This window comes from Aulonocara stuartgranti (genome assembly GCF_965226115.1).
Source record: "Aulonocara stuartgranti genome assembly, chromosome: 7".
Classification (NCBI taxonomy): domain Eukaryota; kingdom Metazoa; phylum Chordata; class Actinopteri; order Cichliformes; family Cichlidae; genus Aulonocara; species Aulonocara stuartgranti.
In genome coordinates, this window is record NC_138945.1 from 5,195,203 (window position 1) to 5,220,007 (window position 24,805).

General features: G+C 40.0%; 1 protein-coding gene across 2 annotated transcripts; it reads left to right on the forward strand.

Annotated features, from left to right (window-relative positions):
* The first annotated feature begins 8 nt into the window (after positions 1-8).
* chst6 (carbohydrate sulfotransferase 6) lies at positions 9-19,227 on the forward strand. Of its 2 annotated transcripts, none has more exons than XM_082540339.1 (3): positions 9-185; positions 6,615-6,808; positions 16,068-19,227. In XM_082540339.1, exon 3 carries the CDS (start codon positions 16,147-16,149, stop codon positions 17,341-17,343), a length of 1,197 nt encoding a protein of 398 aa, XP_082396465.1. In that variant the 5' UTR covers positions 9-185; positions 6,615-6,808; positions 16,068-16,146; the 3' UTR covers positions 17,344-19,227. The 2 variants fall into 2 exon arrangements, with proteins under 2 accessions (XP_082396465.1, XP_082396464.1); XM_082540338.1 differs by having other exon boundaries at positions 10-185; positions 6,612-6,808.
* The last annotated feature ends 5,578 nt before the right edge of the window (positions 19,228-24,805 follow it).

Sequence of the window (24,805 nt, forward strand, 5' to 3'; positions counted from 1 at the left end):
AGGAACTGCGGTGCTGCATGAGGAAGTCAAGACTGACAGAGAAGTCTGTAAGGACGGACCTGTAGGAAGAAAACGCACAAGTGTTGAGGCATGCAGTAGGAGTGACAGATGGATTCAAGGTCGGGGTGGAAGTACATCAGGGATCGGCTCTGAGCATCTTCTTGTTTGGAGTGGTGATGGACAAGGTAAATTTAAAATACCTGGGATCGACCAGCCAAAGCAACAGACAGTGCACGCAAGCGGTGATGAAGAGTGTTGGGTGATTTGTAACAGAAGAGGTGGTAGTGAGGCTGGTATGAGGTAGGGTTTGGAGACAGTGGTACTAACACAAAGACAGGAGTGGAGCTGAAGATGTTAAGATGGGAGTGATCAGGAGGGAGATTAGAAATGAGCACATCAGAAGGAAAGTTCAGGTTGAATGCTTTGGAGACAAAGTAAGTGAGGCTGGGATGGTTTGCACATGTGCAGAAGAGGAATAGCTGATTGGGCAAATGATGTTAAGTATGGAGCTGCCAGGTCAGACAAAAAACGGGAAAATCCAAAGCAGGTTAATGGATGCAATGAAGGAGGATGTGTAAGGGTTGGTATGAGAGAGGAGGATCGTAGCGCTAGATTGAGATAGAGGCAGATGGTCCAGAATGGCGACCCCTAAAGGGAGAAGCTGAAATTAAGAAGTTTTGTTTCTACCTTAACTTTAATTTAATCTGTAATTTCTGGCTTTGTGCTTCAATATTGCAATCTGTTATTTTGCTTTTTATAAAGAGTCAACATAAATAAAGTTAGTATTGTGATCTTATTAGTAACAGTAGCTTAGTGTTTCTACAACCCTGTTAAATGCAATCTGTTTCCATGGGCGTATATGCAGCATCTTGTGGGAATCTCACCAATAGATGTTGAAATTACTAAGGATGGGCCAACAGGTCCATTCACAAAACAGGGTCGTAGACCATTGTTTTTTGGGAATGCAGGGACAAAGTAACAAAGAGCCATATAACCAATAACAGTGTTGGCTCACTTCAAACTGGAAGTCTCCTGTTTGAATGAAAGAGCACTCTTTTTAACACCTTATTGCAACTGTTACAACTAATTCCACATCATTGCCCAAAGTCCCTCCTCCGCCTCCATCCAGCTCTTACTGGTCACCAAAAAGCTTTTCTTTCAGCTGCAGAGAGAAGGAAAACAGGATATGAGTCTGGGTCTTACAGGAAACAGGTGCATCCCTTGTTTGCATCTCTTTTTTCAGTGTTTCATTGCTTTTCCCAAGTTCCACTTTATTTTGCTCTAGAGACAGAGCATCAACATACAGATTTCTAATTCTTCATCCCAATGAAAACAATGCCAAAATAATCTCAAAGTTTTATGAAAACACTCCCAGCTATTAAAGTTTTATTATAATCAAGAAGAGAACATGTGGCAAATTTTGCTTATTTTTCACATTTTTGCTTTTTTTTTTAAATTATTTTTATGTTATTACCATTTTTGTCAGAGCAGCAAAGTAAGAACTTCTGCTTCACTAAATGCCACAAGAAAGGAAGACACTGTGACAGCTGGCATAGCGTGAGAGGCCTATGACCGGTTGCCAGTGTGCTGCAGGGCTTGCAAAGAGAAACAGACAACCATTCACTCCTAAGGCCAGTATAAAGCAGCCAACTGACCTAACCAACACACATGTCTCTGGGAGGAAGAATGAGAACCTGGAGAAAATTCATGCATGCACAGGGAGAATGTGCAGAGTCATAAAGGTCCCCAGCCTGGAAGTGCAGCCTGTGCAGTGAGGCAACATTGGTGCCATTAAGGTACCAAGCAAGTTATTTTCATTATCAAAAGGAGGAAGTGGGGAATTAAAAATCAAAATCATTTGAAATGTGCAAATTTGCTATGATTTTCACTTTCTGTCTAGGTGATTTTTGTCATTATTTATGCTGTTAAAGTGGTGGATGTTCATGTTAAACATAACCACCAGACTGCTTTAAACAATCAGTTTTAGACCGTTTTTGTTGAAAGGGAGTAATGAGCTGAAAATGTACTAAAGTACCAAATCTGAGGAATCTACCTGGTTGGTTGGCAACAGGCAGGGTTTGAAGGTAAGCTCAATTTAGAAAGCAAACAAACAAAAAAACAAAAATGCAGGCATATTTGTTTTGGGGTTTTTTTTTTTTAAATATTGTATTTCTGTTCACACATGTGTGCAGTGTTGGTTTAGCATAATGATTATGATCGACTCAGTGCTTTTATTTGGTTGACTTCCATTTGCAAACATTTCTGTCTTCTCAGGGTTTCTGAAAGGTTATGTAAGCATGAATCTTTTTAATGGATTCTTATTGCAATGGAAATATCGCTGCATTGTATACAGTGTTTGCTCTGTGCTGCAAAAAAGCACACCAGAGACCTGTATTTGCGGGCAGGATATGCACTTGGTGAGGTTAATTTAGGTTAAACCCTGGTTTTCAGTGTTCCAAAGGTACTTCACTCTCTGCCATGGTAACTTTGACCTAGATCTTGCCAATAATATTCTTTTCATATGAACATGCTCATAGCTCATAGGGTGACTGGAAAATTCTACTAGTAGTTCTACACAAGCCCAGGGGAAGAAGAGGTTGGTTTGTGAGTCTGGAGGTGTGGGACAATCCAGATAGTTTGCCCGAAAAAGAAAACACAGAATTTTCCATCATTTCATAAAAACGAATAAAAAATCTGGAACATGTTACTCATGACAATTAAAAAAAAAAAAAAAAATCCAAGAATGCATATCAAAATATAGGCTCACCAACAGTAGATTTCTTAAATATCAGCAAATGATGAACAGCATAGAGAAAAGATTTAATCCCTGGCAACCAGAGATGGGCAGTAACGCATTACTTGTAACGCGTTACTGTTATCCGATTACTTTTTCGAGTAACGAGTAAAGTAAGGGATTACTATTGCAAAAACGGTAATTAGATTACCGTTACTTTCCCGTAGGAACGCTGCATTACTGCGTTACTAAAACCGTGAATTTTTGCGAGAATGTCTCATGACAATGACGTAAGCGAGTGCGACGTTCGTGACAACAGCTGTGTGCAGATCAACAGTGAATAATATATGGAGTGCGGAGAGAGTATGAGCGTGCAGCGTTTAAAGCGTGGAAGTACTGACCTTACTTTGAGTTTGATTCCATATAAAGTGACAAAAACATTAGCGTCCGCTGTGCGTGGGAAGAAAACTTCTTTTTACAGCAAAAAAACCCTAAACCTCCGAGCAAGCACCAAGTGCGCAAAGACGTAATGGGAAACTCACAGAGAAACTCGCGGATTCTTCCACACCGCTGCAGCACACCTGCACCAGGGTAAACCTCCGCCTACCCCACTCCTGCTTTACAGGTGAAAATAGAGCAACAGGACCGCTGAGTCTTTGACTTTATTTATTTTCTGCTGTGTTTTACTTGCATCTATTTGAAAGACTGAGTGTAAACACAAAAAAAATTATTTTATGTGCTGGAATGTGCAGAAAATAGGTTTAAATGTTAAACTAATTTCTTCCAGTCAGAGAATGTTGCATATAATTTAATGTTTGCTTCATGCGTAAAGTTAAAAGATTAAAACTGATAAAACAAGTTTTAAAAAGAGACTTTTCCATTTGATTACATTTTGTATGATGGATTATGCAGAAAAAGTAGAATTGGGCTGAAAGATCTATCGCTTTATCACCTATTCAGGTTGTAAATCGTGTTTTTAAAAAGTAACTAAGTAACTAAGTAATTAATTACTTTTGAAAATAAGTAATCAGTAAAGTAATGGGATTACCTTTGGGGGGGAAGTAATCAGTAATTAGTTACTGGTTACTTTTTTCAAGTAACTTGACCAACACTGCTGGCAACTGAACTCAGAAATGCCCACACAGGTAACAGAATTTTTAAATTGTTGAACCCCTAAATTATTAGCAACTTAAAGAAAGTCTAGTCACCTTCATTCCAAACTCCTTAGGCTATTTATAGAAATAATGATGGACATGAATAAATAAACAGATAAAAGAAAAACACAAACAAGAGAAGCATATAGACAATTTATGGAGCTCATCTTGGAAAAGCAAATATGTTTGGCACAATAATGCAAACCAGACATCACAAACTGCCAGGGTTTAAAATAACCCCAGCCGGTTTCAGATTAGCTAATGACAAGTCAGCTACATTGCTGTAGTAAATATTAACATAGCTCTACATGTTGAATTACTATTATGTCCAAGTTAAGAGACATATATGTCATGTTAAGTTGTGTGCGGCAGGCAGAGTTGCAAACTTCTATGCAGACTCACAGCAAATTACTGTAAATTCCAGTTACAGCAACTTTCATGTAAATGCAAGTGAGGCAGGATATTTTTACTGCAAATGTATTTACAGTAATGTAAATACATTTTGTTGGCAATAACATACTGGCATTCATTTGCCAGCAACCTGTGTACTGTCCTCAGTGTTTTCCATGCTTCCAGAAAAACAATGCACAGTATTTTCTAGTATTCATTTGTTGTTTTACACGATATTATCACAATCTGGGCAATCAAAACAATATGTGAAACATAACTTTACCCCACCAAGTAGCAATGGTACAGTATACATTAAAAGTGATTCAGAAACTGTAGCTGAAGATAAAGCACAGAATCAGTGACTTCTTTACTGGTCCCTGAATGGGACACGCAAAGAATTCACAAAAGCTCAGTGATCCGAACCTGTAAAATCTATGTAGGCCTGCCTGCAAAACAAAAGGATGGTCAAACTTATAAGGTGCAACAAGCACAGATGCTGGACGAAACAGATGCTGCTTTACTGTGTGATGGTCCTGAGTCTGCCGACTCAGTGTTTTGTGTTTCTTTATGCTTTTGTTTATCCTGAGTATGTATTCTGTTATGATTTACCGTTTGTTAGGTTTCTGTTCTGTGCTTACCCTGGTCCCACTTCTGTGTTCTGTCTGTCTATGCTGTCACACTGTCTGTTTGTGAATCTGTCTGTTTAGTTAGTTCAGTGTCTTGTCTGCTTCTGTGTCTGAGTTTCCTGTTTTATTCTGAAGGTCCCTGTCTCGTGTGAGTGTGTTCAGTTTGCGTTTCCCCTGTCCCGTCAGCTCTGACTTCTTCCAGGTGTGTTGCCCTCCTGTCTCGTCCCCTGATTACTGCTGTGTGTATTTAAGCCCTGTGTGTTCTCCTGCCTGTTGTCGGTTCATCTGTGGGTTTCTGTTAGGTTTCTTTAGTTCCCTGTCATCCCTCACTGCTTGTTTGCCACTACACCACCCTGTAAATAAACATCAGTCATCGCCTGCATTTTGGGTCCTCCTTTCCTCCAACACCACACAGCTCGCCTCGGCAGCCGTGACATACTGGCTATTAAAATTGCTTTGGTTCTCCTATTATCGACTGATTAAACCAATGACTGTAGAAAATACATTTAGACAGTCGTTGGATTGAACTATATCAAAGTTTACTTTAAGGCACAATGCTCAACGACACCTTGGTTAAGTCCCTTATCAAAACGGAGGATGGACACTTGAAATTGTAGCCTGCTAGAAAAGTTATGATGAGGGGCCCTTGCAGACAGTGAGACATTGTAATGAAAACTTAAAACCCCCACATTAATGCAATGCGAGCTCAGCTGAATTATTCAGTAGTCTCCCACTGAAAACGCTACGTCCAGATGAACAGAATCAATGTTTGGAGATTCAGTAGAGTTCTGCAGCTTCGTGCTTCTGCAGCCATGATGATAACCAGCATAACTGGGGAGGACACTGAGCCGATGAGCCAGTGCAGAGGAGGAGCCCTCATTTATCTACCCGTCAGCTTGTGCAGCTAGTTTTAAAGCTTGACTGTACTGAAAATAGCAAAAACAAATAGGATGGAAATGTTCTGACGACAATGTCAACTTTCCTCACGCGTCCTTGAGTTTAGATCTAGTTTTGATCTAGTGTCTCTCCTGTTTGCAAAGTTATTTTTGAATAGGAAAGTGACTTGAAAGTGTGTATTTGCCAAAAACTGGACAAATGGACATCTGTTTTTGGTCTACATCTTTTGATTTATTCAAGCTACTGTAATAAGCCCTAAAGTGAGCTCAAACGGGGACATCTGTGCCTTTCCAATGATACCTCATGTTTTTGAGTCGCCTCTACGTTCAAATAGGCAGGGCATCACAAAAAACGTTAAACTGGAAGATACTTGTTTGCTGGTTCTCAGGAGGATATGTGAAATATATGTCAAATGTATCCCTCGTGAATGATATCAAAATCTCGTTCACATTAAAAATGTCTTTTTAAAGCGTAATCTGACCAAGAGGACAGCACAAATATAACAATATAAAACATAACAATAGTTCTGTAAACATGTTTTCAGTGGCCAAAAAAGATCGGATGGGTTAAAATGTAAGTACAATAAACACAGAGTTATAAAGGTAGTGGCTGCATTGCAGCTGGTAACGGAGATAAAACACTGGGACTGGACCACAGGGCAGTTCTGTAGCCTACTGCACCACACACACGAATAAATGTTGGGAAGGATGTCTGCCATCGATGCGCCGTAAATGTCGCCTTTATAACTGTTCCGTTACACACATCCACGCACCCACCCACCTTCCACCACTCTCCTATCTCTGTGACCAGCAGCCCCCGCCCAGCCCTCTGCCAGCCCGTCAGCCCTGCACTGCCACCGGCCACGTCTCAAAACTTCGCCTTGTGCACGGCCACTACAAGAAAGTTCTCCGAGCAGCTGGTGACCGAGGGCGGCGGAGGAGAGGAGAGTTCAGAGGGCTGTGGACCGGCTCCGTTGTCAGACAGCGCGACCGACAACAAAATAAAAGGTGAGACTTTTTTCTTTCTCTTTGGTGGAATAAGAGGTAAAAAAAAAAAAAGACGAATAAACTACAACCCGCTCGCTTCTCTACGGTTACGACCCTCTTTTCTGCCCATCTTGGCGATTCTTTTACAACCATGTCAATAAATTCGTCTTTAAGACCGAGCAACGCAACAATGTAACGAAACTCCAAAGATCAGAATCCGTGACCACCCAGGTAGGCGCAGGGGACTCCATTACCCCCCGTTTATCCCCTCAGAGTTAGTTTGGTCTGTGCCGTTACACAGTCTTCTGTAATGTGATTACAAGTGCCAGCTACAAGCCTCTTCGGCCGTTTTTATTCTGTACAATATTTACCAGATTCCACGGGGTTCATTTGAAGGCAGTGAATGAATGAAGTAATTAAAAGCTGCCAATATTCATGTCACGTTTGTGCTTCACAGACAGACATTATACGGGCCACACGCTGAGCAGCAGTCTAAAATGTGAGACTCTATCTGTCGTACAGATGAATATATAGCTATATTTTTTTTTTTTCAAAAACATCAGGTGTAAAGCTATTAAATTTGTCACACTGCCTTTCATTTAAAATTTTTCTCTTCCCCCCAATTTTGAAACAGAATTTGACATAATGTTTATATATATATAAAAGAAAGAATGGTGATGGGTACTCCTGAGGCTGAGTGTTTGAACTAACTGTAAACTTATAGAGGTAATATGAGGAAGCCTGCTCTGCTCAAGTGCCCGTGTCAATCATCCTTAAATGTGGGCTTTCCTCTATAGCGTTTCCAGTGGGTAGTTGATAAGATTACTTCAGCTGATCTGCAAACACACAAATCGCTATTCAATGGAAGAGATAACAATAATAATAGTAAGTGGATTAAGAGCACTTTGTGATAGTGACAGTGTAGAAATCCACAGCAAAAATATAAAGTTACCAAATAATGTCTGAAAAAAAAAAAGATGCATCCCAGCTGACTGGTGCATGGGTACCACTGACCATTACTTATGTGTGCTTTCGTATTAGTGTTAAACTGGTTAAATATTCAAAGGGAGTGGAGATAAAAGACAAAGCAGTATTGATAACACGAAAGGGGGAATCAGTAACGGCCAAGAACAAAGCAAACCAAGAACACTGGCTTTGTTATTACGTTGTTCGTACTCTAAAGGAAACTACAATTTAATTTTTGAGAAACACATCAAGGGACTGTGACATCAGAGGAAATACTGGATGTGTCTATGAGTGTTTCAGGTTATGAGAAGAAATATGAGTCATAATGTCAAAGGTGTTTCTGACGGAGGATAGCTGAGAGACTGTTTCTATATAAGCACATGCTTAAGGAACATTTACAGAAAATAAACAAATTTTATGAGCTGATTTATTTATGATTTAGTTCAGTTCATTTCATTTTTATTTCAAACGTGAATTCACAATCATTACAAAATATCATTCCATTCTTTTGTTTGAAACGGAGTAGGCAGAAGTATACACTTATTAGTCCCTACCGCCTCAAATTTTACCTCTCATTGATTTCATTTTGTTTTAGCCTTAAATTAAACAAACAACATATGAAGCAAAAGTAAATCAAAACAAACAAACAAACAAACAAACAAAACAAATAAACAAGCCCCACCACAGTATAGTTACTTTCATATAAATAAGGACTGAGTGGCAACGTTTGCAGATTCACAAATGATGAGACAAACAAACTAAAACACTATTACGAACAACATTACCGCCCTGGGTTTACCCCGTTTTCTTCATTCTTATATTTGTTAAAAATCAGTTTTTTATATTTCACTTTAAACTGGTTTATGTTGTTACTTTCTTTAATTTCTTCTGTTAGACTGTTCCATAATTTAACTCCTGCTATTGAGATAGACATTTTTAAAAGTTGTTCTAACACTTTGTATTTTAAAATTCCATTTCCCTCTTTTGCAAACACTTTATTTCTTTCTTTTCTATCTTATTTGCGCTGTTTTAAACGCCACCAAGTCTTGAAATTTAATAGCTTGCAAAAAATTGGTGGCTGGTGATTTGCTGAATATCAGCATTTATAACAGCTGATAAATGTAAATGCAAAAAGAAAGAAGAGGTGGAAAGAAAACACACATGAATCATGTTTTCAGTGTCAATGTTTGTTTCAGGTCTGCTTACAGAAGAAAACGACCAGGTCTTTACTGCACCCTGCTGTCAGAGCAGGGGAAGGAGACTGGTGTAATAGGAGGCAGGTGAAATGAGAGATTATTTTAATATTAACCAAGATTATCAACACTTTATGTTACAGTGAGTATAGTAAAAGCCTCCCAACATGTGTTAAAGTAAACAGAGCGAGAGAGAAACCAACAAAGAAAGCACTGTTGTTGGAGATTTTCAGTTGAGTCACCCCACTTGGCAACAGTTTGATAAGCAGTAAAAACCACTTCAAATATGTAAAGCTGTTGATGCAGTATGCTTGGAATACCTCCCGACTGTTGAACCTGTGCTGCCAGCTTCCTCCATGCTATATTAGCTGTGCTGCTGGTAACAGGAGCAACGCTTCTGCTATGTAGAGTTATAAATGCAGAGCAACAATGAACTGAATAGGACTGAACCTGTGTCCAGTATCAGATTGTGCATCCATAGAAGGTGAACGCAGAGTTTCATAGGAGAAAACCCCCATAAAATATCCAAATATACATTTTTGAAAGCACAGACAGGGACAACGGGCACTTTTCACGGTTTTTAACATTTGGCTTCATTTTAGCTGTTTGCACTTAAGAAGTTTACTCTTTTCCACGATTGGCTGATGGGCCAAGAGCACCCACAAACTCTCCTTCTCCTGGGAACAAACTAGGGATCTTTTGCTTGTTTGGCCAAAGTGTGAACAACTACGTCAAAACTGAGCAAATGTTTATTTTTACTTTTCAGAAACAAGTACGGTTCAGGTTCACAAAGACTACAGAGTATGTGATAGGCCAGCTTGAAAGGCTCATTGATTTTGTTTATACACATATCGGCTCAAATCTTTTGTCATATGTTTAAGAAGCTTTTTAGAGTTGGATCTGTACACTTACAAGATACAGAGTGGTCTAAAGAGCACTCTGCAGCTCTTATATGCATTCCATTACCAACTACAAACATCAGAAAGTACAATTAAAGAATGGCCACCTTCAGGCAGACTTCATGAACAAAGCGAGTGATTTAGTTTAAGTGGATTGTTGAGGAGGTTTGGCTGACTCTGTGGTTTATTTATCCACAGATCAAGCAGCTGCAAGAAACCCCGAAACAACCCTGAGAGCCTGTGTTCTTTCATGCACACAGAGCTGAGCAGGACGAGCAGCGAGTGTTTTCGAGTAGCCGCTTTCTCAGAAATGATAATCACAAGGAAAGGTTGCAGCTGGCGCAGCTCGCCATGCAGGTGCAATAATGTATGCTTCTTAGCAGACGAATATCTGGATCTCTTCGGTGTTGCAGCGCTGTAGTTCACGGTGCTGCTTGCCAGCACTGTTCTCCTCACAAAGACAGCAAAGTGTCTCCTGCACTTGGACTCACCACGTCTCTGCTGGCAAACAGAAAGAGACGCATCTGTTCCCAGACTCAGTCTCACTGCAAACAAACAGTGCACGAGCAGCTGCACGCAAGGCGTCGCACAATGTCTGCACACAAGACGCTGCAGATCCATGTTTACACAAGGTGCGTGTGTATAATATCACACAGTCATAAATTATATAAATCCAGATGAAGATTGGGGTATTAAAAGCATTTACCTTTTGTTTACTTCTCCATTGTTCAGTGTGCTGTCTAATCTGTTCAAGACATAAACAGGAGAGAAAGTCTTAACATGTCAGCACCTTCATGAGTAATTAAATCTAAGAGGCGGGGTAATACCTAATGTCAAGTATGTTCTTCATGCAGCCTGATCAGGGCACTGCATTCAGATCAATTTAAAGGCTGCGTGTGCAGGCTGCTGGGATTAGTTAGTGCTAGGGAACTGTGGCAACGTTTACAGTAATGAACTGTGCTGAACTTTTGCTCAACTGTGAGGTGCACATGGTTGAACCTCACAGTTGAGCATACATTTGAGACTGTCAAAAAAATGTCTGCTCAAAAATGTTTTAGCCACTTACTTTAGCACTTGTACTGAGCATGCATGTCTTTTACAAAGAACCAGAAGCAGTCAACCATCAAGCTCAGATTACACTGTCCCCGGTATCAGTTTTCCAACATTTTATTTGATCTTTTATCTTTTTCCACGCTCATCATTGACTTTGCCCAGGTTTGGGTGAACAAAAGTGCATCTTCAGTGACATTTTGCACTCGTTAGCTGATGTGATTTTAGCAAAATTCTCTGCTCTGTGATTCCAAAGTAAATTTTGGACAACCTGCACTAATGCTTCCCAGGCTACTGATTCACTTGGCTCCGGTTTCCATTCAAACTCATCGTCAAGTATCAGTTCACAGATTTTAGAACCAACAAAAAGACATTCATTAATTTTGGGCTTACTTTTCTGCAGAGCACACTTACTTTCTTTAATTTTATAATGAGTCGCTGTTTCTGTCCAGTCCAGCTGTCCAATACTTGGAACATAACTAAAAAAACGGGAACTTGCAAGACGAAAACAGATTTAAAATCAGTAAATGAAATTTGTCAAAGCACAGGTGAAAGAATCCCAGCAGCAAAATGCCAGTGTCATTTATCATCCTCTTGTATGGAATCATATTTATAAACTTCATTTGACTAGTGCCCTGGTCAGCTGATTCGTCTCCCTACAAACAAAACAGTTCTACTGAAGTCACAGTACAAAAGAATTTGACAATTTTGAGAATAATCTTTTTTTCCCACTGCGCCATCACACCTGATCTGCTCCACCAACACACTTGTAGCTTCATATGTGGTTTGTCCTGCTTTAGTTTCTGTGATCCCAAACTTAAGACAGATTGCCATCACTCCTTTAATTGTGGTTTGAGAAATTCATCTCCAGTATAAATGTTCTTTATATTTCTAACAGAAATGATGTTGATCTTGGGCGGCATTCTGCAGGCTTGTCCCTGTTTATCCACTGTGTCTGTGACACTGCAGGCTCATGTTAGCATTTCAAATTAAAGGGCAGATTACAGCCTCAGGCAGTTTTGCATGTGATGGATCCATGTCACCTTATGTCTGAGTGCACAGTGCTTGCTGTTTTCAGCAGTTAAATATCATTTAACAGCATCTTTGAAAGCCAATCGGGATTTTCGTTTTTTTGACGATTCAGCACTTCAGTCTTACAATGCTAAATTGTGCAGCATCACCTCGGGGAAAGTTTCCACTTTTTCAGCTGAGCAGCCTGTTGAAATTTAAGAGAGTACAAAGTGATCTGAAACTTGACATTACCTGGCATTATTGCCTCTACATCAGATCTGCGCCCACATGCAAGTATGTGGACGCGCATTACAGTTTAAGCAAGACATTCATCCAGATATTTTAGTATTTAGTGATAGCTCAGTTAGAAAATAATACAATAAAATCCTGCCTTTCAGTACAAGTGAGTAAATATGGTTTGAAAGATTTCTTTTGCCAGTTGTCACAAGTTGTTAATTTTAAGATTTTTTTTCTGCATTTATCTGAAAGTTTAAGAGGAAGGTTACTCAACAGGTAAGGGGTTCTTATAGGGAAAGGATCAGCAGCTAACAAGACTGTAACTTTCTCAGGTTTCATCTTCTGTTATTAGCTAAATGTCGAGCTTAGCGTGTGTTTTTCGGTGGATGAATAAGTGCTTGTCTGAAAATATTTGAGGATTGAATCTTTGACTGATACTTTCATGCACCAGGGGGGGCTGGAGCCTATCCCAGCTGTCATAGGGTTGAGAGGTAGGGCATACCCTGGAATCTGAAAGAGGGCTGACACAGAGAGACACACAGCAATTCATACCTATGGGAAATTTGGAATCACTAATTAATAATTAAATAATTAAATACTAATTCCCACGAACTTTGGACTGTGTGAGGAAGCCAGAGTACCCAGAGAAGACTCACACAAACATTGAGAAAATATGCAAACTCCACACAGAAAGGCCCCAGATACACGAGTCAAACTCAGGCCCTTCTATCTGTGAGTAGCAGGTGGCTAAATGCCCTGACACCTGATAGTTTCAATAAATGAAATAGATTTTTTAAATATATCACCAAATCCCAGCAACAATCACCTCGAGGCAATTTGTATGTAAGGTAATGACTCTACATTGATACAGAGGGAAATTCCCAACAGTCAGACGACCCAGAGAAACAGAGAGAGCAGGAATACAGTGGCGTGATTAATACCTGTGTAAAGTTTCAGTGGTTAATGTGTGAGAGTGAATGAATAGTGGCATTGTGAAGCGCTTTGGGTGCCTTGAAAAGCGCTAAATCCAATCCATTATTATTATTATTATTAATGTGTGATGTTTAGGTCTGATTTTTTTCACCATGTTCAAAATCAGCCCATGTGATTCAAAATGTTTAAGAAGGGTGGTTCACATCAGTTACCAACTAACTAGGTAGTTATTGCCACACTAGGATTTCACTATCACTGTTTCACTATCTCGAGGGTCAAAAGTTGATTAGCTCGTGTCCCAGCCTGTTCAGACATCTTATGACATACTACCATGATTTGCTTTATCATCAGGGATCTTGCTCTTCTTCCTTCTTCCTGCACTCGGCGAAAGAAGAATGCTGCCAGTATTTTCAACTGTCATCAGGTGACAGCATTCCTGTCATAAGCCGCCGGTGAGGTGACACGCCTCACATGTTAGCATGTTGCGTGACATTGGAACATTAGGGGAGAGATCAGAGTTTTGTATAGGGTTGGTTTAAAAGTATCTAAAAAGTATCAATAGAAAGTGTCGCATTTAAAAGTAGCCAAAAGTTATAACTTTACTAAAACCATCTCATATGCAATGAAGTAACAATAAAACTGGTCCCTTTATTTTCTATGAAAACACATTTAATGTAAATGAACTTTTTTTTTCTTCAATCCTTAAAAATGTACACTGAACAGCTACATAAAGGCCGCTTGCTACAGTGGCATGATGCAGGAAAAATCATTCAGTGAAGCCGTGCCAGTGTTTGCAGTTTTCTCTCTGCACTAACCCGAGCTCTCTCTGCATTCCAAACCAGCATGAAGTTCTCCTGCAGCAACGAGGGACACAAAGTCCAACAAATGTCTCAAAATCCACCAATTAAGATGCAATCATGCTTCTAACTTGTTCTCTGGATGACAGCTTTGCTTGTAAATGTCACTGAATTCTCAGCACAGTCTTTGTTTTTAACATGTTTAGTCCAGTGGAAATGCTTCAAAGATTTCAAGATAGGCAGGAAAAAGCACAAAAGTCATTTCCATATTCTGTCAGGTCTCTCATATATGAAAATTAATCTTGTATATGAGGATTGCCCTGCAAAATTGGTTAAATTGACAAATATTGTAGAACACATCATAAATAAATAATAATAATAAAAAGCAAGCAGAATGGGAGGTGGTTCTTTGGGATTCATGTGATTTTGTAATGGAAACTGAGTCACTTAAAATAGACTGTGACGATGGATGTATACTCGTGCGTATGTGTAGAAAGAATGAGGTAAAAATGCACTGAGCTAATTACAGACACAGAAGTACAACAGGAAAAATTTGCAAGAGCGTTTTGCAATCTTATCTGCTTATCTGTTTTATCTGCACTGAAAATGAAGGTGCGAACATGAATGGGTAAAAATAAACCTGAAAAGGTAATGAATGATTCAAATACCTTTTCACAGTTTTTGCTGAGATTGTGCCGGAAGGTCTGACTGTGCTGTGTGTAGCACGTGACTTTGTCAGGTACAGTCAGTGCATGATGTGTTCCAAGTGTGAGGAGTGTATCTATCAAATGAACCTATCTTTGGTTTATTAGCTGTCAGTACACTTAATAATATTAGCAACACATTATTTACAAAGTTAGATATAAACATTATATGGGCTATAACAGATATAAGCTAGTGACTTAGTCTGACTGGCTGAGTGTCATTTGAATCCTTTTAAATTGTTGAAACTTGCTCAGCTTGTAATTTGACGCACTGACATTAGCCATAATCTTTGCAGACATCTCTATAAAATGTCTAAGGTGAGACTTTAGATGAAAACAAAACTGTAATAGAATAAGAACGCAATGGATTTCTAAGTAGTGTTCTTAAAGGATATTGCTCCACTTCTTTGACCTGAGTTCACTCTGCACTAGTTTATTGTTAGGTTCTTCATCTATGTAAAATGTTTCTTTACTCAGGGATTATGGGCTTAAAGCTCATTAAATCATCATTTCAGTATCTCAGATTATGTTTTGTCAGACACATGATAAAAGTATTTAAAATTTACTTAAACCATATTTACAAACTCATTACTTGGTTGGGACTTATTTGCCAAGAATTTCAGCACGTGTGGTGTGGCAGGGAGGCGATCACATTGTTGCACTGCTGGGGTGCCAGGTCAGGCCAGTCACACACAGTAATGATGTTTTTGAGCTGTGAGCAGGTGCTATGTCATGTTGGAAAAGGGAAGCAGCATGTCCATAAAGCTTGTCAGGAGATATAAGCATGAAGTGTTCACACATCTCCTGGGAAATGCTGTGTTGGCTTTGGACTCGATGAAACACAGCAGACCAACCACCACCACCAACATAGAGGACATAGTATCTCAAACCATTCAAAAACCTGGACTCCTGTACCTAGGCGCTATGAGCCTGAAATGAAATACAAAAATCTTTGTACAGGATGTCGATGATCATTTGGTTAACCGTTGCATCGGCAGTTGTCCCCATGATTGTAGTTTTAGTGCTAAAATAGACTGAGAAATACACGCCATTCATATGCAAACTTTGAATTAAATATGCTAACACTTTGAGATAATAGATTTCTGATTTTCATGAGCCATAATCATCAAAATTAAAACAGTTTAAAATACTTCCACTATACATGTAATTTTTTTTAGCATTTAAAGCTGCACAAGGCCTCATTTACTGGAGCAAGTATAACTAGTCTCTAAGTAAAATTAATCTAATTTATTTATTATTTGAGCTTTTCATCAGGTAAAAAAACTGATAACAAAAGTCATATTTTCTTAATCAATGTTGTGTCACTATTAATGTCCCAAAGTCAGCTAATTTATAAGAGCGTATGGGCTCTCTCTTCTTGACACATGCTTGATAATAATTTGCAAGAGATTTTGAGTGCTGCATAAACATGATTGTCAAATCTTGAATATGAATTTCTCTCTCTCTGTCTGTCTTGCTTTTTCATGCAGCAAAGATAAACACCTCAACACAGGACCAAAGAGAGGATTCAAACAAAGGACGACTGTCTGACAGCAGCTCACAGCCACGATGCCGCGCTACAGAGTGAACTGCAGCACCATGATGTTTCTGGTGATTTTACAGGGGGCAGGAGTAGTGCTGTTCTTTAGCTGGTACACCCAACTCAGCCCCTGTGACCCACAACCCTCCAACGCCAAAGTCCATGTTCTGCTGCTGTCATCGTGGAGATCAGGCTCATCCTTCTTGGGCCAGGTGTTCAGTCAGCACCCGTCTGTCTTCTATCTTATGGAGCCTGGCTGGCATGTGTGGACCAAACTGCAGAAAAACGGTGCAAGGGCGCTTCGAATGGCAGTGAGGGATCTCTTACGGAGCGTGTTCCAGTGTGACTTCTCAGTGATGGAGTCCTACCTTCCAGAGTACCCCAATGTGTCGTCTTTGTTTATGTGGAGTCACAGTCGAGCTCTGTGCTCGCCACCAATCTGTTCTCTTACGCCACGTAATCAGTTCAGCAACCAGACTCTGTGCCTAGAGAAATGTGATGCTGAGGGATTGCAGGGGGTAGAGCAGGCGTGTGACTCTTACTCTCACGTGGTGTACAAAGATGTGCGGCTCTTTGAACTGGAATCACTTTATCCACTTTTGCAGGACTCGAACTTAAATCTCCGCATCATCCACCTGGTCCGAGACCCACGGGCAGTTGTGCGGTCTAGGGAAGAGTCAGCCAAGGCCTTTATGAGTGATAACGCAATCGTCTTGGAACAGAAACGCATTAAGGAAGCAGAGGTACAGTATCAGGTCATGCAGGAGATTTGTCGCAGCCATGTGCGTATCAACGAGAGGGCGGTCCTGAAGCCCCCTCCGTTTCTAAAAGGCCGCTACAAATTGGTTCGCTACGAGGACATGGCACGCAATCCACTCGAGGAGATCAATGCCATGTATCAGTTTGTAGGTCTGGAGATGACCACAGAGCTGGCCACATGGATCTACAAGGTGACCCACGGAAAAGGCAAAGGCTCTATTAAAGAGGCCTTCAAGATCACGTCGAGGAGCGCTACCAACGTCTCCCAGGCTTGGCGCACCATGCTGCCATACAACAAGGTCAGACGAATCCAGGAAGTGTGTAAAGGGGCCATGTCGTTGCTCGGGTACAGGACGGTGAACAGTGAAAAGGAACAGAAGAGGCTTGACATAGATCTCCTGGTGCCACGGGAACCCTATCAGTTCAGCTGGTTGCCTGATAAAACACAGCACCCTAACAACAATTAGAACTGGAATGACAAAGACTTGTTAAAACAGGAATAAAAACAGACTTTTTAAAGAATGGACTACTCAAAGGACCGGATAACGGTACCACCCTGCCCTGGTTCTCCTGGTTTGGAGGCCGAAGTGGGGACACCAATAATACCAAAACTGAAACCATTAACTCTGGGGTAAACCAAGGTCAAAAGCAAGAAATCAAACTAATCAAAACTAGGTCTGGTGTCAGCTGCTGTCAGGGGATGTATGGAGACACAGTTTTTGAAGTGGCCAGTTGACAGTGGGGGCCAATCAGCAGATGCCATTTTGAAGCCAGCCCAAAACAGCTCACCCAATCAGACAAGGGACATGTATAGTCTCTTAAAGGCACAGACCACACACAAAAACAGTCCACAGACTCACTGACAAAACAATTTATGACAAAACGATGTAACATAACCAAAATCCTGATTTATGATGTGCCACATTAAACACACAGAGCCGGCCATTGGCCGTTGCATGCCACATTGTTTTAAGCATATGCATCAAACCATTGTCTCCTGAAGGCTTGATTCATGATGATGATGATGCTATTTGATGCTTTCTAGTGGCTACTCTTGCTCTTCAAATCCCTTATGTGCACCTCAAGGACAACCAAGACGCATAGAACAAATAAATACAAATGTTTCCTATGCAAAGTCTTTAATGGTGCAACACGATGCATAAATACTGACCAGCCTCCAAGTATCACCAGCACCTGATGTGTTAACGCACTAACAGCACTTAGAACTGAAGGGCTACTCATTTGGCACCTCACATACTTTTCTCATGCTGATAGTGTGAGAAAAGTTAAGAAGCTGCAGAGAGCCGTGAGAAAATGCATTAGCACAATGAAACGCACCTACCCTCTCTTAGCAATGTGCATATTATTAATACGGTACAGCCAGGAAACTCACTAACTGGACTCAAGCTTAATTCATCCCGCAGTAAAAAGTAATGGGCGGAAATCACCAGACACCCTGCAGTATAAAAAAACAGGTATTGACAAAAAATCATGTTTTTTTTGCTCCAAAATGAGTCAAGCACGCCAACGCTGTTACTAAAACCTGCCATAAATGTTGCTTTAAGATGGAGTCAGTCTCCTGTTACTCTGCAAATGAATGTCTGACACATCAAAATATATTGATGTAACTGACAAAAGCCTCACAGCATGGGATAGATTATCTGTTCCTTCTCAGACCTGCTCTCAGCTCAGAACTAACAGCGTTATTTTGCATCCTGGCTCCATTTAAGTGCCTGAGAATTTAAACATTATTTTTTTTGCTCCCACTTGAAACTCCTCACTTCCACAGTGTATTGTAGCTATGAAGGTATACATTCATGAAGGAGTGGAATTAACATGTTTACTTAAACTGGATAAAAGTGCTCAGTGTCATTATTTACATTTGTTTACGGGATCTGTCTGTTTTATTGATTAATACTTGATTACACTGAAATGTCTTTTAATGAGTAGCAAATGTTAAATCACGTTGATTTATATCTTTACAGTAAGAGAAAAAGGATAAATGAACTACTGTTAATCGTGTTTAGGGTGCTTTGTAGTAAAAAATGTACATTAATTTTTTTTAATGCATAAAAAATTGTCATGGGTTTTTTTTTTTTTAAAGATGGACTTCAGCTATAACTTGGTGTGAGTTTTGTGTTTCATATATGACTTAGTGTTCTGATTGAAACAATATCTTCACTTGTACATTTTTGGAAACTTGCTATGAAGTACAGAAGTGTTTTACATCATGGAGTAAAATACATAACAAAATATTGTTTATTTGAGATGATATGTACTCTGATTTAAGGTTTATTTCATCAATGGGAACTTTAAATGGGTTATTCTACTCATTAAAACACTGGTTAGAATCTCTTTTGCACTGGTTTGGGTCTCTTTTCCATAAGCAAAGATAAAATCTTAAATACACAGACTCAAGATCTCAAAAGGAAACTAGTGCTCTCCAGTTTGAAGGGATGGGCGGTCCAGCAAGCTCAAAGCAGAGCAAAGAGTAGTGGAAAAATTAGAGGCATATTTTGACGTGAAACTGAACATGCGTTGGAGAATACCACCACTAATCATGTGACCATAGAGCCCTGTACTAGGAAGCATGTTCTCAGAAGAGTAAAGAATAAAAATAGTACCGTTCACAATACATAAACAACATAGTTAAAATAAAAGGTCACAGCCGGACACTGTCAGGGCCTAACATTTACTGTGAGATGCAAAAATTTACACATGGGTTACTCTGTTTCAAAACAGCCAACGTTCAGAACATTTGCTGTTCGACTGTCTCTGTTTTACGTTCATGGTAGAAAATGTGAAATGGCTGTTTAAAATATTAAAAACAATTTCAAGCTGTCCTGGAAAGTTGCATATTTGAGCACAAATAATTAAAATAACTTTCTTATTTATTTAATATTTCATTACAATACAAAATTAAGGATATAGAATACTTTTCAACAAGAAAATGGCATTTATTGTAAATAAAATGCCATTTTCATTCACTTGTTGATTCTAGTAACCATGGCAGGTTATCTTTGACAGTCTTTGAGATATTCATGTTCAATCATTGTAGAAGATTTCACTATGCAAAAAAGGCCTGAAAGCGGCTCAGAAGACCCTTGAAAAACATATGGATCTGAGAGTATTTGATTTTGCAAGATTGTGCAAGAGAATGTGAGAATGCTAGTTGAATAAATGTACATTTCACCATATTGTTGTTCACATAGGAATCTGGTTTAACACGAGAACAACTGACAGGAGTCAGCAAAAGGTCCCCTGTCACTGGTGGGTGTCTTTTTGGGTTTTTAACACTTTGCCTGGAAACAGGTGTAACAAGTATATTCTGGCATGGTGACGGATGTACGTACCTGCTAAAGAAAGTGGAGTTGCATACAGTCTCACAGAGAATGGTTTCCTGAAGTGTTCTGAAACATTCTATGGCAGCAGGGTTTAAGTCTGAGGAAGAAGGAGCTCTGCTACCTCGGTACTGTGGAGTGGAGCGAGTGCAATCGATTGTCCATCATTCAGTGGTGCTCATCGACTCAAACCTCCAGATTCTGGCAAAAGAATGGTTCCAGCTTCGTTGATCCTGCTGATGCTGTCCACGAACTATTGAATGGATTTTGAAATTTGTTTCCATACCCTACCATCAGGGCAACACTTCACACTTTCATTTCACAACTTGATAACACAATGTCCTTACAAAACAGTTTTCATTGTCCTATAGCCTGAAATCTTACATCAAGCATCCGTACCAGGGGCGTCAAACTTCTGGCCCGCAATACCATTAAGCTCCTTTTCCATTAGTACCTACTTGGATTGACCCACCACGACTTGACTCGGATCCATTTGTTTTCCATTACAATCGAGTGCTACCTAATGTGTGTGGTCTTCGTCATAGCAATGCTGACGAGGGTCCTGTGACATAATTAGTATGTGACATGAATGCTACAACAAAGGTGGATGTCGAGGCAACGATGTAACTGTTGCTCAGTCTGTGGTTTTTTGTGAGACTGGATGAACAGAGCATTGTTTTTGTAGCCATTTTCCTCGTTGCTGGATTTCAGAAATAGCAGCTTTGATTTTTGTGAATAACCCACTGAGTGATACCACTGACCAGCCAATTGGTGGCACGCACTCTGGGTATGATGTCATATTTTAGTACCTGCTTGAATTGCTTGGAACCCCAGCTGAGCAGTTACTATTCTGTTATATATAACTGGTCTGCAAGATAATTTCATATGTCAGCTATAAATGACCCTTTGGTATTTGCATGTAACTGGCCTGCATGATATGCCCATGGAAGTAAAGTCCCACATGGATTCTCAGCAGGGCTGAAGATTCGGCTCCCACATACAGTTCAGTATTGAATATTACATAAAATAAACTCTATAAAAAGTGTCTTTGAATGGCAGATATGCAGAAATGTGTGCACTTCGCAAAGAGCCATGGCTTAGTGTCCGAGAGTCTAAATGAGTCTCACGGGCCTGAAAGTGCACTAGAAGCTAATTATAATTACAATTTATAATTCTTAACTTTGATCTGATGCTCACCACAAACAGACACCAGCAGAAATTTTGGACTTTGGACAGCAAATTTCAGGACAATTATGACATAATCTTTCAGAAAACGAGCTTAACAATGCCAAGTCACTTAAAATATTAATTGACTCAGATGACTCTCTGATTCTGAGAATCAACTTTGCTGCCCTTTGAAATCATTGGAGGATAACAGCACTGTGGTTGCAGATAAGTATTTCTAATAATCGCCAAACTGCCTATAATTATTATTTTTTATTATTTTAATTATTTGGTCTTTTGCAGAATGATACCTAGACTACCTAGACCTTTGTCATATCAGACAAAGAAAAGCAGATGTTGATAAGTCAGCATATCTGCTTGTAAAATAGCTGAAATAATTAAGTGATTATCAAAACATGCATTGTCTTCCACCAATCATCCCTCTTGATAAAAGACAGCACATTAAATGTTGTTACAGAAAGTATAACCGGTATAATGGGAAGCTTCAGAAAGTCAGGGGTGTTGAGTGTTTAAGTGTGTGCGGGTTGCAAAAACAATGAAAAACCTGTCAAATCCTCTCTTACAGTGACACGCAGCTTGTTCTGCTACATGCTCTTGTTTGGTGACGTACCACAAACTTGGACAGTCTTTCCAGTTGTTTTGCAATTTCGATGTGAGCTCATGCTTTAACGGTAACTGCAAAACCTGATGAATGACTTCTTTGTAGCTGCACACACGTATGATGGATATTTCCCAAACTCTGATTTCGACAGACTTACGCGCTCTAAGAATCAGTGTCCCACTGTGTCATGCTATCACGACTGCTGCAGATGCACTAGATATTGTTAAATTAATAGTTAACCTGACCTTGGTTCTTACTGCAGTAAGCCTTGATGTGGGTATTTACGTTTTCGTGATCAGACTGTATGACAGAACTGTATGGCTGTTGTACTCACTGCTGTACCTTTCTCAACTTCCTCCATGCATATTGACAACTATTTCAATCAGAAATTTCACATTTGGATGCATCACTCCATCAGACCTGTTGTCACTGATTTTTGAGTCCAGTTCTTTTGGCATCCCTCAGCCTTTCGTCCCTGTTCCACACAGTGACCGTTCGAGTGAAATCATTTCTGATGATGCGTCAGTGAAAAGTAGATGAATCAACCGAAGGGCCAGACACATCACTCAGGTCTGGCATCTAGATTTCTTCCCCCTGTGTCTTAAGGACTTAAAGACTACTAGGTGTCTTCTGTAGACAGGTTTTCTGCTATTAGCTCTTACTTGTTCAGTGTGTTTAAGAAAGCCAGTACTTGTCCTTAACTGTAAAATCAATAAAAAGTAGTAAGGTGTCCAAAGCAGCGGTTTCCAGCATATGTCGGATACATTTACATCCGTAAATGTTTGGAAAGTGACATGAAGTTGTGACTTTACTTCGTACACCATCACTGTGAATTTGAAATCAAACGATATGTTATTGAAGTCAGTTTCCACTCAAAAGTAATCGTACAAACTATGATTTAAGGCACAACAAAGAAGGGAAAAAAGTGTTTGTACATATGTTATGTGCTCCTGTTACGTGGGGTGGCTTTAGCTCAGGAGGTAGAGAAGGTAATCTACTGACTGGAACGTTGGCAGTTTGATCCGTTAGCTGCTTTGATCTATATGCCAAATATCATTGAGCAAGATCCTTTTAAGAGTAAAACAATTGAACACAAACAGACAATTCCTGGAAGTAGAAACACTGGCATAGAATAAATGTGTCATTCACTGTAATGACACACTGTGAGAGAATGAAGTGTGCTAGCTACTATTGCTACTACTATTTCACTTTGTAAAATGAGTCAATCAAAAATTGTATAGGCCTAATGACAGCAATAAATATTGAAATGGATCCCTGTCTGTTTTTAAGAACCTTGACAGCGTCACACTGTAAGAGGATGATGAGGTTTTCTTAACAGAGGATATCACTGGGATGCCATGGTTTGCTTGAGTCACTAATAAACATATCGTATTCTTATTTTCATGCTTTCTCTGAATATCCAGTCTACAAAGCTGTATCCACTAAGAGAGAACCTGGAATATGTGTTTCGTTTTGCAATATAATAAAAGAATTTCCCTAATACCCACATTCATGGGACTATATGTTTCTGTGCAATTTACTGATGTTCCCTATGCAGTCAATCATGAAGTTACTGTATGGAAAGCAAGACAGTAAATACATTCAATGACTGCATGTGAGTGTGTTTTAGTGTGTCTGTGTGTGCGAGATGTTGCTCTGAAAACATGAAGGAGTGAAGCCATTCGTCACAGGTTCCCAAAGACGAGCAAAAGTTTCAATGATAAAACATTTGGATTTGGTAGACAGACAGCCGCTCTACTTTTAAGATTAGGCTTAAAACTTCTCTTTTAATAAAGCTTAGAGTTAAGGCTGGATCAGGTGGCCCTCAATCCTTCCTTGGCATCATGGGCTGTCCTGTCCCCTCCCTGATGGACAGTTGTTCAAGTTCAAGTTCAAGTTCAAGTTCAACTTTATTGTCACTTCAACCATATACAGTTTAAAAATACACAGTGAGGCGAAACAACGTTCCTCCAGGAACCAAGGTGCTACAAGACAAGTTAGTGCAAAAAAAAAATAATAATATATAATATATCTAGTAATAATATTGTGCAAAAGAGCATTTACAGGTTGGTGTGTGCGATGGTTTGGTGGTGTAGGTCAGTGTGTTTGCGCTTTGTGTTGGTTAGTCAGTCCAGTCTCAATGTTTTGAGGTATTTGAGTTAAGCTGAGTGATAATGTTAGTGTATGTGTGTGTGTGCGTGTTTATCAGTCAGTCCCTTTTTGCTGAGGAGACGGATGGCTTGTGGAAAAAAGCTGTTGCACAGTCTGGATGTGCGTGCCCGAATGCTTCGGTACCTTTTTCCAGATGGCAGGAGTGTAAAGAGTGTGTGAGAGGGGTGTGTCCGATCACAATGCTGGTGGCTTTGCGAATGCAGCGTGTGGTGTAGATGTCCTCAATAGAGGGTAGAGAGACCCCGATGATCTTCTCTGCTGTTCCCAATATCCGCTGTAGGGTCTTGCGGTCTGATATGGCACAGCTCCCAAACCAGACAGTGATGCAGCCGCTCAGGATGCTCTCAATAGTTCCTCTATAGAAGGTGGTCAGGATCGGTGGTGGAAGCCGAGCCTTTCTCAGTCTTCTCAGAAAGAAGAGACGCTGTTGGGCTTTCTTGTGCAGGGAGCTGGTGTTGAGGGACCAGCCGAGGTCCTTCTCCAGGTGTACGCCCAGGAATTTGGTGCTGTCAACGATCTCCACAGAGGAGCCGTTGATGCTCAGCGGTGAGTGGTCGCCTCGTGTCCTCCTAAAGTCAACAACCATCTCTTTTGTCTTGTCAACATTCAGAGACAGGTTGTTGTCCTTAC

Excerpts from the sequence above, each read along its gene's own strand:
- chst6 (XM_082540339.1), top strand. The coding sequence starts at position 16,147 with ATGCCGCGCTACAGAGTGAACTGCAGCACCATGATGTTTCTGGTGATT.